The following is a 13,251-nucleotide window of genomic DNA, read 5'->3' on the forward strand; positions in this document are numbered from 1 at the left end:
GCAGGTATTTCTACTTATAAACTCAGAACTTGCTCTCTGTTTCTTGTTTAAGGAAATATTCAGAGGGAGTGGTGTCAGAAAAGACTGCTTTGTAGTGCAATGTCCCTCTAATGGCTAAATATGATTGCATGTCTGTGTAGAAGATCAGATGAAATACAGCAAGGAACAAAATATGAAAAGTAAAAAAAAAAGTATCCCCTCGATACTGAGCTCTGTAATTTTTTCTCTGTGAGTAGCTGGAAACCAGAAAATTTATTTATAAGGCATTTTTATTCTCAGGGCATCAAGGCTTGGTCCAAATACCAGTAATATTGTATTAACAATTAGTTTATTGGAGTGATTGTGGGTTGTGCTTGGAAGTCACACGTGGTGCAAACATCAAACATCAGGCTGCTTTGGGCCTGTGGTTTGCTGGTCCTTTGCAGTTTGATCTGCTTTCAGGGGAAGTCAGAAACACCCATCACATCTCAGGATGGAGCTTCCCCCTGCCCTCTGCAGGGCTGTGAACTTTGGAGATGCAAAAGGAGAGAGGAAGGCCGGGTCCTGCCCACTCTGGGACACCTCCTGAGGGCTGCCAATTGCTCTTTTAACCCATTCAGTATTTTTATGATGTTAATAAGGTACAGAACAAGACCCCCAGGACACTTTATGGGATCAGCTGGTATGGTAAATGCACTTATCAGCAACACCCACCATCCAGACCTTTATTTGCAGTGCCTGCAAGTGACTCTCTTTCCTAAGACTGCAAATAAAGTCATGGAATTTCAATAAATAATTCAGCCCTGGATCTTATTTCAGGTTCAGCATTGACTTTCAGCACCTGGCTGCTGTTATTATTTGTAAGTCTGATATGCTGCTTAGAGGCATGGAAATTTGGCTGCTATTCACCAACATTTGCAGAATGTGCTATGTGGCCAGATTACTACCCCTGGCTCAGACATTTTTAACAGACATCCAAATTCCAGATGTGCCAGATTTAATTCTTACAAGAAAAAATGCATGTAGGGTTTAGGTACTGTAATGGGAACTCTGCACAGGTCTTGTTTTGGAGAAACACCTGATTTGCACCTGATCTCCACTAGAAACAGGAATAATTTGGCTAGAATTTGCATTGCCTATGACACCTTTTGGCACTGATCTATCTCTCATTTTATTTTCAGCAGCTTCCCCAGGGGGAAATGATTTTTTTGGTATCTAATTAGCTCTCAGGATATAGAATCATCAATATCTGAAAGTATTAAAATTGGTGCTTTGTGAATAGCTAAATAAGAGTTATTCACAAATTCTTTCCTCAGAGCACTTGTGGTTTTAATCATTTATTAGGAAGAAACTAGTGAATCCAAAGTATGACTCTGCTTTCACTGAAGTCAGTGGAAAATGTAGTGGGAATATTTTGTGTGAATACTGACTGTTATGGAATTAGATATGGTACATTATCACTGAATCATATAATTTTATGAGTTGGAAGGGACATTTTAAAGGTCATCTAGTTTGATTCTCCTCCAGTAATTAGGAACACCTTTAACTAGATCAGTTTGCTGAGAGCCTTGTCCAGCCTGACCTTGAACATTTCCAGGGATGGGGCATCCACCACCTACTCCATTAGAATATAACCCATCAGTGGTGTGGCACCTAAAGGCAAAAACCCCAACAAGATCCTGCAGGCTTGAGCTTCCAAAATGAAGGAGCTGCATTATGGATATGCAGAGCTGAACAGGCACTGGTATCAAAATCTTGCAGGACAAGATCCTTCCAGTGCCTGAAGGGAGCCAACGAGAAAGATGGAGAGAACACATTTACAAGAGCCTGGAGTAACAGGACGAGGGGAAATGGCATCAAACTGAAAGAGAGGAGATTTAGATTGGATATTAGGAAGAAATTCTTCCCAGTGAGGGTGGTGAGGCTCTGGCACAGGGTGCCCAGAGAAGCTGTGGCTGCCCCATCCCTGAGAGTGTCCAGGGTGGGTGGGATTGGAGCAGCCCGGTCTGGTGGAAGGTATCCCTGCCCATGGCAGAGGGGTTGGGAATAGATGATCTTTAAGGTCCCTTCCAACCCAAACCACTATGATTCTAAGTTTATTTATCTTAATAAAACAGATTTGTGACTTCCTTGTTCAAAGCCCTTACTTCTTCCTAGGAGATACACCATTGTATCCAAAACAACCAACAGCAGCTGGTGCTTCAGCATCTCTATTGAATGTTACAAAATCGTGAGAATTTTCTGAATGCTGCTGTGTCCTGACTGCCCAAATCCTGTCACTAAGGTTCCTTCCAGTACTTGAACCCAGGTGCATAAATGGAACTGATAGATAAGGAAAAAAGATTGCATGTAGAACTGATGTGACAAGTTAGGTACCTTTTGGAAAACCCCAGAAAAGGGATGTTGGCTTCCTTGGGGCAGGAGCTGCTCCCTGCAATGCAAACAGGCAACGCTAGAGGGGATTTTACTACCACTCTATGTGAGGCCTGTGCCTCTCCCAGAAACCCTTCCAAAACATATGTTATAGTTCAGCCACAGAATGTTGGCTACAGGCTGAGCAAAATCAGTGTTTGTATGATGCAAAAAGGTCAGGAAAGATTATGATAATTGTCCCCTCTGGCCATGAAACCTCTGAGTGAAATTCTGGTACTGTCAAAGTCGTGGGCATTGATTTTACTGGGGCCAGACTTCATCCTGTGCAGGTCAGAGGGAGGCAAAAGTCTGTGCCACCAAGCATCCAGCACTGGCAGCAGGAGCAGCTTTATTGTCAGAGTCACTAATATATACTGTTAAAAAGGATTTTTAAAACATTCTATGCCCCCTCTTTGCTCTGCAGCAAGATGAAATAAATCAAGACCAGTTTTACCAGCTTCTTTTGGTTTTCTTCAAAGCCTCCACTAGATGCAGATTACACAATCTCCTTAGAAAGCCTGCTTTGTGTTTCATTAGTCCTATAATTACACTAGTTTTTCCCCCTCCTAAATCTTTGGTGTTGCAAATTGAGCAAAATACTTAATCCCATCCTCTGTGGGCATGAACAACAATGGATCATCATGCTCTTTGTGAAGCAGTCTTATGCATGCTTGAGGAGACTGTTATGTTGTAGTAGAGCAACACGTGTACTTCTCATTAACTTGTTGCTGTTTCCTGCAGAGGCACAGAGAGATGATTCACGTTGTGATTTACGTAAAACCTCCTTCACTTTTCCCTCACCAGTATTCCCCATCCTGCATTTTGTACATCACAGTTTGTTTTTCTGACATCTTACACCTTGAAGCTTATTTTGCTGAATTTCATTTAAGTGATTTCAGACACTTTGTTCCAACTTTTTAGCATCACTTTGAGTCTACTCCTCTCCTGGGAAATCCCAGTAACCTCTCTGGGCTTGTTGTTGCCAGGAAATTTTGTAAGGTTCTCTCTGTTCCTTCCTCCATTTTGCTAATGGAAACATTAAATATGACTCATCTTGTCACAGACCTTTATGGTACCTCTATTTGTTATGTGTTTATGTGCTAACAGAAAACTTGATTATTGCTGCTCTATAAGTATCTTTTCAACTACTTGTACAAGCACTTTGCAGAGGTTTCATACAGGTCTTGTTTTCCTATTTTGTTAATGAAAATATGGTCTGGATTTGATGTCATAAACCTTACAGAGGTCAGCTCTAGGTACCTGCTTCTTCTTTCCTACCCAATGTGCTGGGAAACCTGGCAGAGAACAAAATGTACTTGGGTTAATTAATGTTATTTGTTCCTGATATGTCCATATTGTCTTTTCTTATCAACTTTAGATTTCCACATTCCCTTGTGAGTTACTGTTACTCATTTTCCCAGTATCTTTCTATATGTTAAACTTATATAGCTGACATTTCTTGTGTTATTTTCTTGTTCCTGTGATGTCTCATGCACAGAGAATTATTGATGGGTTCCCAAAAAGCAAAGCTTTTAAAAGCTGTTTCCTGAGGTTGCATCCACTGGCTGATGTGGGTACCCAGGATCCTGTGCCAGGATCCTTGTGAGTGATGGGAGCACAGTTGCTTTATTAAGTTGGAAAAGGCTCAGGAAGAAGTGTAAAGGATGATTGTTGTTTGTCCATCAAGCCAAGAATGAAACACCTGTATTTTCAGTCCAGTAAGTTCTGAAACACAGGAACTTTGTGTACAATCTGCTATGACAAGAATGGCAATTTTTGGTTTTGAAGAATTTCAAGATTTTGCTCTAAATTGTGCTAAGTCTAAAAACCCCATTTTAAAACACTCACAGCATTACTGAACAGAGGCTGTGGTGAGTTTTCTGTGGGGAGGGGAAACTGCAATAGGAATTTTATAAGGAAATTTTGTCTGTTGGGTGGGCTGCTGGGCAGCCAGGAGCCCTGAGAGTCCTGCATGTTGTGACCTCCCAGGTTTGTGTGGTCCCAGCACCTTTCCCATCCCTGGGGGCTGGCCAAAGACCACAACTCCAGGTATATTCCTCAAGGTGATATGGCCAAAGCTTTCATGCATCTCCATCAGGTATTTGTCAAATTCCAAGTGTGCTCCTCAAATAATATTATTCCAATGGAGATTTTATTTTTGAACACTCTGAATTTTTTGTGTAGTTGCTCAAGAAACTCACAGTCAGTGATACTTTCCTCTTACTGAGGCTTTTAAAATCAGCTTTTCATTTTGGGTTGCTTGTGGCATGATTTGCCAAGTGTAGATAGTTGATACTTGTGAGAAGTCAGCTGCCTTCAAATTGTCTCACAAGTTCTAAAACTGTTAGCCACTCTGAAAATGTCAGCCTGCATTTAGCACCCATCCTTTAGCTTGTATTTTGCTGACATTAAAAGAATATAAATACAGGCTCTATGTGATTTCTTTCTACAGTACTGCTGGTGTTACTTAATGACTCTCACTCTTCTGGGGGCTTTTCCTTTATATGTCACCCTGTGAAAGTCAGACTTGGTGTTCAGAAGTTCCTCACAGCAGAGCAGGCTGGAATATGTTCTCTTAGAAAAAAAAATAATTTGGTACCAAACTTTTTGCATATATATATATATATATATATATATATTTGGTGTAGGAAGTTTTGTTATAGTTCCCACTACTTCTGATTATCTAATATTAAATTCTCATTAGGTTGACCATATGCAAAGCTAAGTAACAGCTCTACAAATATAAATGAAATGAAAATAATATCACGTTCTAGGGTGTCAGACTGTGCTCTCCTACTCCACTGATATTTGTCAAGTCATGGAACTTTTAAAGCAAGCAGAAGAGGTGATGGAATAACATGGAATTCTTTCCATGTGATCAGACCATTCACCCATGTCTAGTCTGTAGTTTTCCAAGTCTAAACTGCACATGACTGAATGGAGTTCTCAGACATCACAAGCTTTATTTCAGAGCAAAAATTATTTCATGCAAGAGCAAATACAGTGGCCAGTGACTCCAACAAAGCCCTTGAGGCAAATGGGACCTATTTGTGCAGGTTGATCCCTGTGCATGCAGCTGCTCTGCTAGCAGGACCTCCTCACCTGATGTGGCAGATGAATCTGATCTTTAACTGTGAATATCCTAAACCACAATTTCTAGAGAAAAGATTCTCTAGAAGAAGCCAACCTATAGGACTGATCCCTTCCTGCCCATGCTGCCCCTCATGTGGATATAAAAAGTTGAAAAAAATAATGATTTACCAAACCTATAGATAGTATTTGTCATGTCCTAACTGCATGATGTCCATGGGGTCTCCAACCTGCAATTCCATCTCCTGAAAGTCCTGAACATCTCAAGAGTACAAATGCATCTCTTCCAAAGCTGCAGGGATCTGAGAGAGCAGTGGCAGCTCCTTGGAGATGCTCAGCCCTGCTCAGCTGCTTGGAGCCCAGTGTGAGAAGCCAGCTCCCCTCAAATTGGCCAGCAGCACAGACCAGTTCAGCTTATGTGCATCTGAAATATATGCCTGTATGTAATGCCAAGCTTGGACAGCATTTTGGCTGGCTTTTGGGGAGCTGGCTAGAGTCTCACCACTTCATTTTTGTTTTCTTACTACTCTGACAGCCCTTCAGGCAAAGCTCTATTTTTGTTTGACATATATGCACATGGTCCATTTCCATGTGTGTGTGCTTAGGGACATATTCCTGCTCTATCTTGCCCTCCTTTGGAAGGCTGCTGCCCACAGCTTCTCCTAGCAAAACGAAATCTCAGGAAAAGTCCAATGAAGTTGAAATGCTGTACAGCAAATTTATTCTTGTTTTTATAGGCCCCTGTTCAGGAAAGTACTTAAGTATGTGCTTAAGTCCTATTGAAATCAACAGGACTTAAGAACATGCTTAAAGTCAAGCATATACTTCCTCTGAATTGGGATGTATTTCAGCACATGCTTAAATGCTTTCCTGAATCAGAGCCACAGTCAACAAGAGTGTCCTGTGATACACAGGGCTTGTGAGACAAGATTTACTTCTTACCTAAGACCTACCAGTGCTGCTCTATGAATGTACAGTTCTTAGCTTGCCTCTTGGTTGGTGGCACTCCAAAAAGCTCACTGGCTTTTGCATTTGGATGAGAAGTTGGGAAGGAAAAAAAAGACAAGAAAATGGAAAAAAAAAAAACCCTTACTAAAGCAATACCTTGGCATGTCTGATCTCATGTTGCAACCCATGTTTTTTTCCCTACAATGGAGATTTGTGCTATTCTGTGTGTGGTATAATTACTAAGACAGATTTTTTTTTTCCTTAATTGCACAATAAATAGGATATTTCCTGGCCAGCTTTGCGTTTCCAATAGGATTTTCACTTCCCATTTGGATTCTGGGCGTAAGGAGAGTAAGTGTCAAAAGGCAGGAGCTTTCCCAGTTTTAAAACAGAGAGGATGTAACCATGTGTAATGTGAGCCTTGAGTTTGATTGTAGGGATGATGAAATCAAATCCCTCCTTAATCTTTACTGGGAAACATTTAGGTGAATTAGCCTGCTTGTTTTTGTTAACTTGTTAAAATCCTTAAAAAAAAAAAAAGTGTTTTAATGCAATCAAAAATATCTCCTTGCTTTACCCCACAGTCTAACAGGCCCCTGGACCACGTGTAGAGTGACCTCAATGCAGTGAAAAATGAAAGGAGAAGGAGGATAGATAAACCCAAATACATTATTTGCCTGGAAAAACCACAGTGCTTTGCCATATGCAATTCTTTCCAGTGCTGCCATTTTTAAGCTAGATGCTTAGTCATTATTAATGATGGTGTATTTCTTTGAAGTTCTGTATTTTGGGAAAAACTGGAACTTGTGTTTTTTTCCTCCCTTAAGATTAGTTAAAATAATATACAGTTGTCTGTGTGTATTGCATTTACCAGTTGGTGTATTTTTTGGAATATGTGAGGAAATTTATTCCAGTTATTTCATTTATAGCAAAGTATTAGCTTGAACTTGAGAAGAGCTCCTTGTTCACATTGTTCAGCTGTGCTGTGCAGTGGTTGGAGGCTTTTGATACTGCCATGACTTCACAAAAATACTTGACACAAGTTCATAAAATCACTGAGACTATTTTTTCTCCCTCCTGAAACCACCTAAATTTTGTTAATTGATAATGAGTTCACGCAGCCCCCACGCATGCACACAAATGTTTTTAAGGTTTAAGTAATTCACTAAAAATAGCTGAACTGTTTAAGGGGGAGCACCTTGTAATTAATAAAGGAGTACATGTTGTTCATTCTTGCCATTACTCAGATAGAGGGAAGCAGCTGGTCTGACAGGAGGCTTTTCCTGATGTGGTTGTACTGAGTTCCAGGGCAGGACCTTGCATTGCTTAGTGTGAAGGACAGAAACAGCTGGAGACTAAGTAGAAAAGCATACTTTTTGAGTAGGTAAACTAATAAAATTGTGTTTGTGGAAAGCAATGGCAGCAGAAAGTGCTGTTTCCAAGATGGAGAAACATAAATCTCTAGAAATTCTCTCTCCGCAAACTCCAGACTTTTCTGTTGCTGGGGTCCACATTCATCCCACTTAAAACTAAGGCACTCAGTGGATGCAGTCAAAGGGAAAGGTGGACAGATTCATCTTTCAGATGTGCATCTTGGCCTTGCTCACACAGGAGACCTTCCCTTGGGCACCTCAGTTAAACTTCAGTGGGGTGAGTAGTGGTTGGCCAAAGAGTCTCACCCAGCAAATCCTCAAATCTATTTTACTTTTCCATGGTCACTATGGGAATTTGCCTTTTCAGGTGAAGCTCTTCTCAGTTGGGAGTGCACTTTAACAACTCTATCTCCTTTATCCTAGTGCCCACAAAGCCTCAAATCTGTCCCTAGCTGCAGTCTTTTATTCAGAATTGTCAGCCTGTCCTTAGTTGCAATCATTGTATCAGAAATATCCAATATTACTGGCAGGGAGAGTGCATATGTCACCAACTTGCTCCGTTTTATAAGTGCTTCATCACTTTTACTGTGTTTCAGGGAAGCTGCATGAGAAAGCTTTTGTGAAAAACAGCAGGGATTAATGGTGGTTCTCCAGCTTGTCAATTATATGTTCCTTTCTTTCCATCCACTGCTTGAGTTCTTGATCTTGATGAAGGTATTATTTAATTCCTGCCTTTCTGAGCCCTTACTCTTGGACAAATATGTAACAGATTTTCATTTAGGCACCACTGCAGTGCTTTAAGAAAGCTTTTTTTCTTTGAACCTCAGAGTGACTAAGCCTGGCAAGTTTTCTTTCTCATCTCCTCCTGGTAGTTAATAGACTTCACAAGGGATCTCAAAACACTCTGATAAGCCTTTGAAGTTGTTACCTACTAAGGTTTTGCTCTTTATGAGTGCTGAACGTTGAATTACTGACTGCTGTTAGAGGCAATGAGAAAGGATTCACAAAACCAAGAGTGCCTTGCCTATAATTTCCACAGAAAAAGAGCTGAATATAACAGATAAGTTGTGTTGCTGGGGAGATTTTGATTCTGTTCCCTCCTCTGTCACCAGTTTGCCTTGTGATTTGTGGTAGCATTTTCAGTTATGCCAGTCACATGAGATCAAAACCCATGAGTCAGTCTCCACCCAAATCATGAGCCGGGCTTCCAGATCCCAGAGCTTTGAACAGAGATCATACTGTACTTTTTCTTTAGTTTATCTTTTGTTTTTGAAATTTCCTCTGCCTATTCCAAATCTGTCTCTGGCAATAAATGTTTCCCATTGCTTTGGAAGTGTTGAGAAGGAGTTTTGACCATTGGGACAGTTGGAGGCCTCATTTGACCTACACAAATGATTTTAGTTTTGATCACCAAATCAATCTTATTTCTTCCAGATTTCACAACTTTTTCATTTTCCCTATGACTTCTACATCCCTTAGCCCCACACAACACATCACTTCTGTTTCTCCCCTGTTATTATCATTCTTCCAGGCACATGGTGTAACTCTTGGGGATGTCCTTTGCTAAGAGTTGGACTCAGTGATCCTTGTGGGTCCCTTTCAGCTCAGCAGATTGTGTGATTCTGTGATTCAGCTGATTCTGTGATTCAGCTGATTCTATGACTGTGTGACTCAGCTGCTTTGTCCCTCCTTTAGTCCTCTGGTCTGGAGATGGTTTTTCACCATTCCCTTGAAGGACAGAGAACATATAAGATACAAGTCTGGATAATCCTTTATCTTTGCATGAGAATAAACAAATGCAGATAGCAGGGAAATTGTGTTCCTGTGTCTTTCCTGAAGAAGATGAAATTGTGATTTATGAACAAGATGGTGAAAAAATCAAGAGGAATTTTGGTGTTATATTGCTGTTTTCTCCCAGGCGTTTGCCTCTTTTCAGGAAGGGTAAGAAGTCAAAAGCTCCTGGCAAAGGTTTAACAACCAAAATCCAAATCAGAAAATGTGATTTTGTAGTAATTATGGCATGCACTATGGTGGTCCCTGGTATTCCCATGGTGACATTGTTGCTGTTGCCATGAAATTTGCAGAACAGACCTAATGATTAAATCCATGACATTTTGCAAAACCAGACTACTCTCACCTCAGGTAGATGGGAAATGCATCCTTTCTTACTCATTCTCATGCTTTACCACTCTTTCACCCACATTGTTTGTTGATCCTTGCATATGCCAGACATATTGCAGATCCATAATTTCAAGTAAAACTGAAGCCAGACTGTTCCCCCCTATAATCAAGTACCTCTAGATTCTGAGTGCTTGAAACTGAATCTGAACCCAGATCAAATCTCTTTACATAGCTTTGAACTTCATGTCAGGTTCTCTCCAAGCCTTGAATTCACACTCTCCACATAGTTTGGTGACAGGAAATGTGGAATTTGTTTTTAAACCCAGAACTGTCAAAAGTTGCATTCAAGACATGAGAAAGACTCTTGATGTTCACAAGAAAATCTTTTGGCTGAACATTTCACAGGCAAGGCCTGAATTTGTACCAACTGGACATGTCTCAAGATGTTTCACAGAGCTGCAATAATTAGAAGGGGTTCATTCTTTAAGACAGAGAAATGCTACCTCACAGCTTGAATATTAATAAAAGAAAATTTCTGACAGCCAACAAAGTAATGTAATAATTATAATTATAATAAGTAATATTGTCTCCAAAGGAAAAGGGCATTTATCTGCTTAGCTCTTTCATCAGCCATTTTCAGACACACACTGTGCTTAAAATGCAGTTATGCAATCCATGTGGGTCAACAACGGAAGGTTGGTTGCTTCACCAGGATTATAAAAATCTTTTAAACACAATGGTACCACAAATTAAAATGGAAATCTATCAAAACAATTATCATCCTGAAAGCTTTGGCCACAAGCATGATTATTGTAGAAGGATGTTGTCCTTGGCCACAGCTTTGGCTCAGTTCAGCTGCTGTTATTTGTATCCCTCCGTGGCTCAAAGTTAGAATTTGCATGGCTAAGGACCATAAATTTTTAGAGGAAAAAAATAGGCTGTTCCTCAATGCTAACACTAGCAGTTTTGTGTTGTTGTGTAGTGGTTTGTAGGCAATTCATTAGATACTAGAGATAGGAACAGACTGAATGTGGTGGCTGAAGCCTGCCTTGAACCTCAGAAGGATTCAGATGGACATTTCTGTCTGGACCTTGCTGTTTGTGTCTGAGGCAGTTGTTGATGTGAACAAGAATGAACTCCATGAACAAGAGTGAACTCAATGTCCAGAGTTTTTGGGTTTAACTCTGAAGTACACGTTTTAGATAGTAAAACAGTGAAACAGATACTGAGCTGATCTAAACTGCGGTCTACAGACTTAAATAAAGCAGAAATGTGTGTCCATCCTGTCCATGAGACAGGCAGTCCTGTAGGGATGAGAGTAGGTGAAAGAGCACCCTGGATGTTGCTTGCCATCAGCAAGGGGCACATCTCCTTAGGGATGTCCTCAGGAGAGGCTCCATGTTGCATCCTTGAGCTCCTGACAAAGGTAGAATCCTGCAATAACTCCATTCTTGTGTTGATGATAAACTGTATTAAATAACAAGCACTGCTGGTTATTTTTAAAATGCTCATTTTTCTTTCACCATTCAATTTTCCGTCTTGAGGGAGGTAAATGAGTAACAAATCTGAACTCCATTTTTCCTTTCCCCTTCCCAGGCTGGGATAGATGGAGAAAGCATTGGGAACTGCCCGTTCTCCCAGCGTCTCTTCATGATCCTGTGGCTCAAAGGAGTTGTGTTCAATGTCACCACTGTTGATCTGAAAAGGTAAAAATTGTTCTGTTTAATTGAAAATAGGTGTATGACCTAGTGTTTCCACTATAGAAAGACCCCTCCAAGTTAAATCAGATTTTTATCTGGCCTACAGAGCCTGTGGAGCACAACAAAATAGTTGGGATTCAGGTTTGGCTGTTGTTTTTATTTTTTTTCTCACTTGTGGAATGTTTTTATATTAAACAGGGTGCTTGGGGTAGTTTCAAAGTCTTCCAACCACAAATTACTGGAGAGGAAAAAAAAAAGGCAGACTGATTTTGTAGGAACTATAAATATCTGTGCAGCTACCCGACCATAAAGATTAGTGATTTCATGACTTTTTCTCTGCTTGCAGAAAGCCAGCTGACCTGCACAATCTGGCTCCTGGGACCCACCCACCTTTCCTGACATTTAATGGAGAAGTCAAGACAGATGTTAACAAGATTGAGGAATTCTTGGAAGAGATTCTTGCACCTCCAAAGTAAGACCTTCAGATATTTTTTTCAGTCAATATTCCATTTCCTAGGAATGAAAGATGTCCTAAGAAGAGTTCCTAAAAAGCACTCCTTCCTACAACCTTTACTTACAGGAGTAATATTTATTTATGAAACTTGCTGGCTTCAGTGAGATGACTTCCATGTGTGAAGGTTACTTATGTGACTAATAACTGCAGAATGTTTTCTCTGTACACATTTCAGGATGCTCTTGTATGCAGAATTAAGGAGACCAGTACTAGAAAAAAATTGTAGGGGTCTGGTGGCCACATTTTGCAAAGCTAAAAATAACTTGGAATAGATGCTGAGAATTGCCACACAAAATATCTGTGCCAGGAAAAGCATTTTACAGTGAACAACTAGAGGTTTCTGAGCTGTATGGTGTGTTAGGAAGGTTGGAAGGGGAACTGATTACAGAGGACAACAGGCTCGGGAGGCAGAAAAGTGCTCATTATTCTAGTCAAGAAATGACAAGAGCCCATAACTGGAAGCTATAACTAAACTAATTCAGGTCAGGAATAAGGCCCAGATTTTTTCAGTATGAAAAAGGTACCAATGAAAGGTTTAGATTTACCAGATATGCCTTACTAAGTCAAACATTTTGGACTTAATACAAGGATAATGGAAAAAATAAATAGTTGGCTTGTGAGTTGGACCTTAGAATCTATGAATCCATCAAATTTGGCTTGGTTCCTTATGGAGCATTTTACCTCCAAGTGAATCAGCAGCTATAGGCCAGTCCTGAGGCAAGAGATCCGGCATTTAAATTTTCTATACTCTGCTCCAAGACCACTGAAGTCAGTAGGAGTCATTAGTTCGTGTTTATCTCTCAAATCAATATATTCCTTTTCACTAAATGTCTGTAAAAAGCGATGTGGAGACTGGAACATTTATGTTCCTTCACCTGGTTAATCCTAACACCCTTTGCTATTCCATCCTGGAGTACATTTTCAGAGTTGAGGATTAGACACGGCTGCCATTCATAATGGAGAGATCTGGCTGCCAAACTCCCCTGCACCTTTCTGGAAATTTATGTTTCCTTCTGATTTCAGGCTGATTTTGGATTGTGGTTACCTAAAGCACGCGTGCAATTACCTTTGTCTTGACACCATCCCAGTGTAGCTCCCCACATGCCTGCCTCGG

General features: G+C 40.4%; 1 protein-coding gene across 1 annotated transcript in view; it reads left to right on the forward strand.

The window, feature by feature from the left end:
• CLIC5 (chloride intracellular channel 5) overlaps positions 1–13,251 on the forward strand; it is a 58,874-nt gene that overhangs the window by 14,910 nt on the left and 30,713 nt on the right. The window contains exons 2-3 of the mRNA XM_071447163.1: positions 11,520–11,629; positions 11,970–12,095. Of these exons, the coding sequence (XP_071303264.1) occupies positions 11,520–11,629; positions 11,970–12,095 (236 nt within the window). The remainder of the gene's footprint in view (positions 1–11,519; positions 11,630–11,969; positions 12,096–13,251) is intronic.

Source organism: Agelaius tricolor, unplaced genomic scaffold (assembly GCF_023055355.1).
Source record: "Agelaius tricolor isolate 1412-34295 unplaced genomic scaffold, bAgeTri1.0.p SCAF_1, whole genome shotgun sequence".
NCBI classification, from domain to species: Eukaryota; Metazoa; Chordata; class Aves; order Passeriformes; family Icteridae; genus Agelaius; species Agelaius tricolor.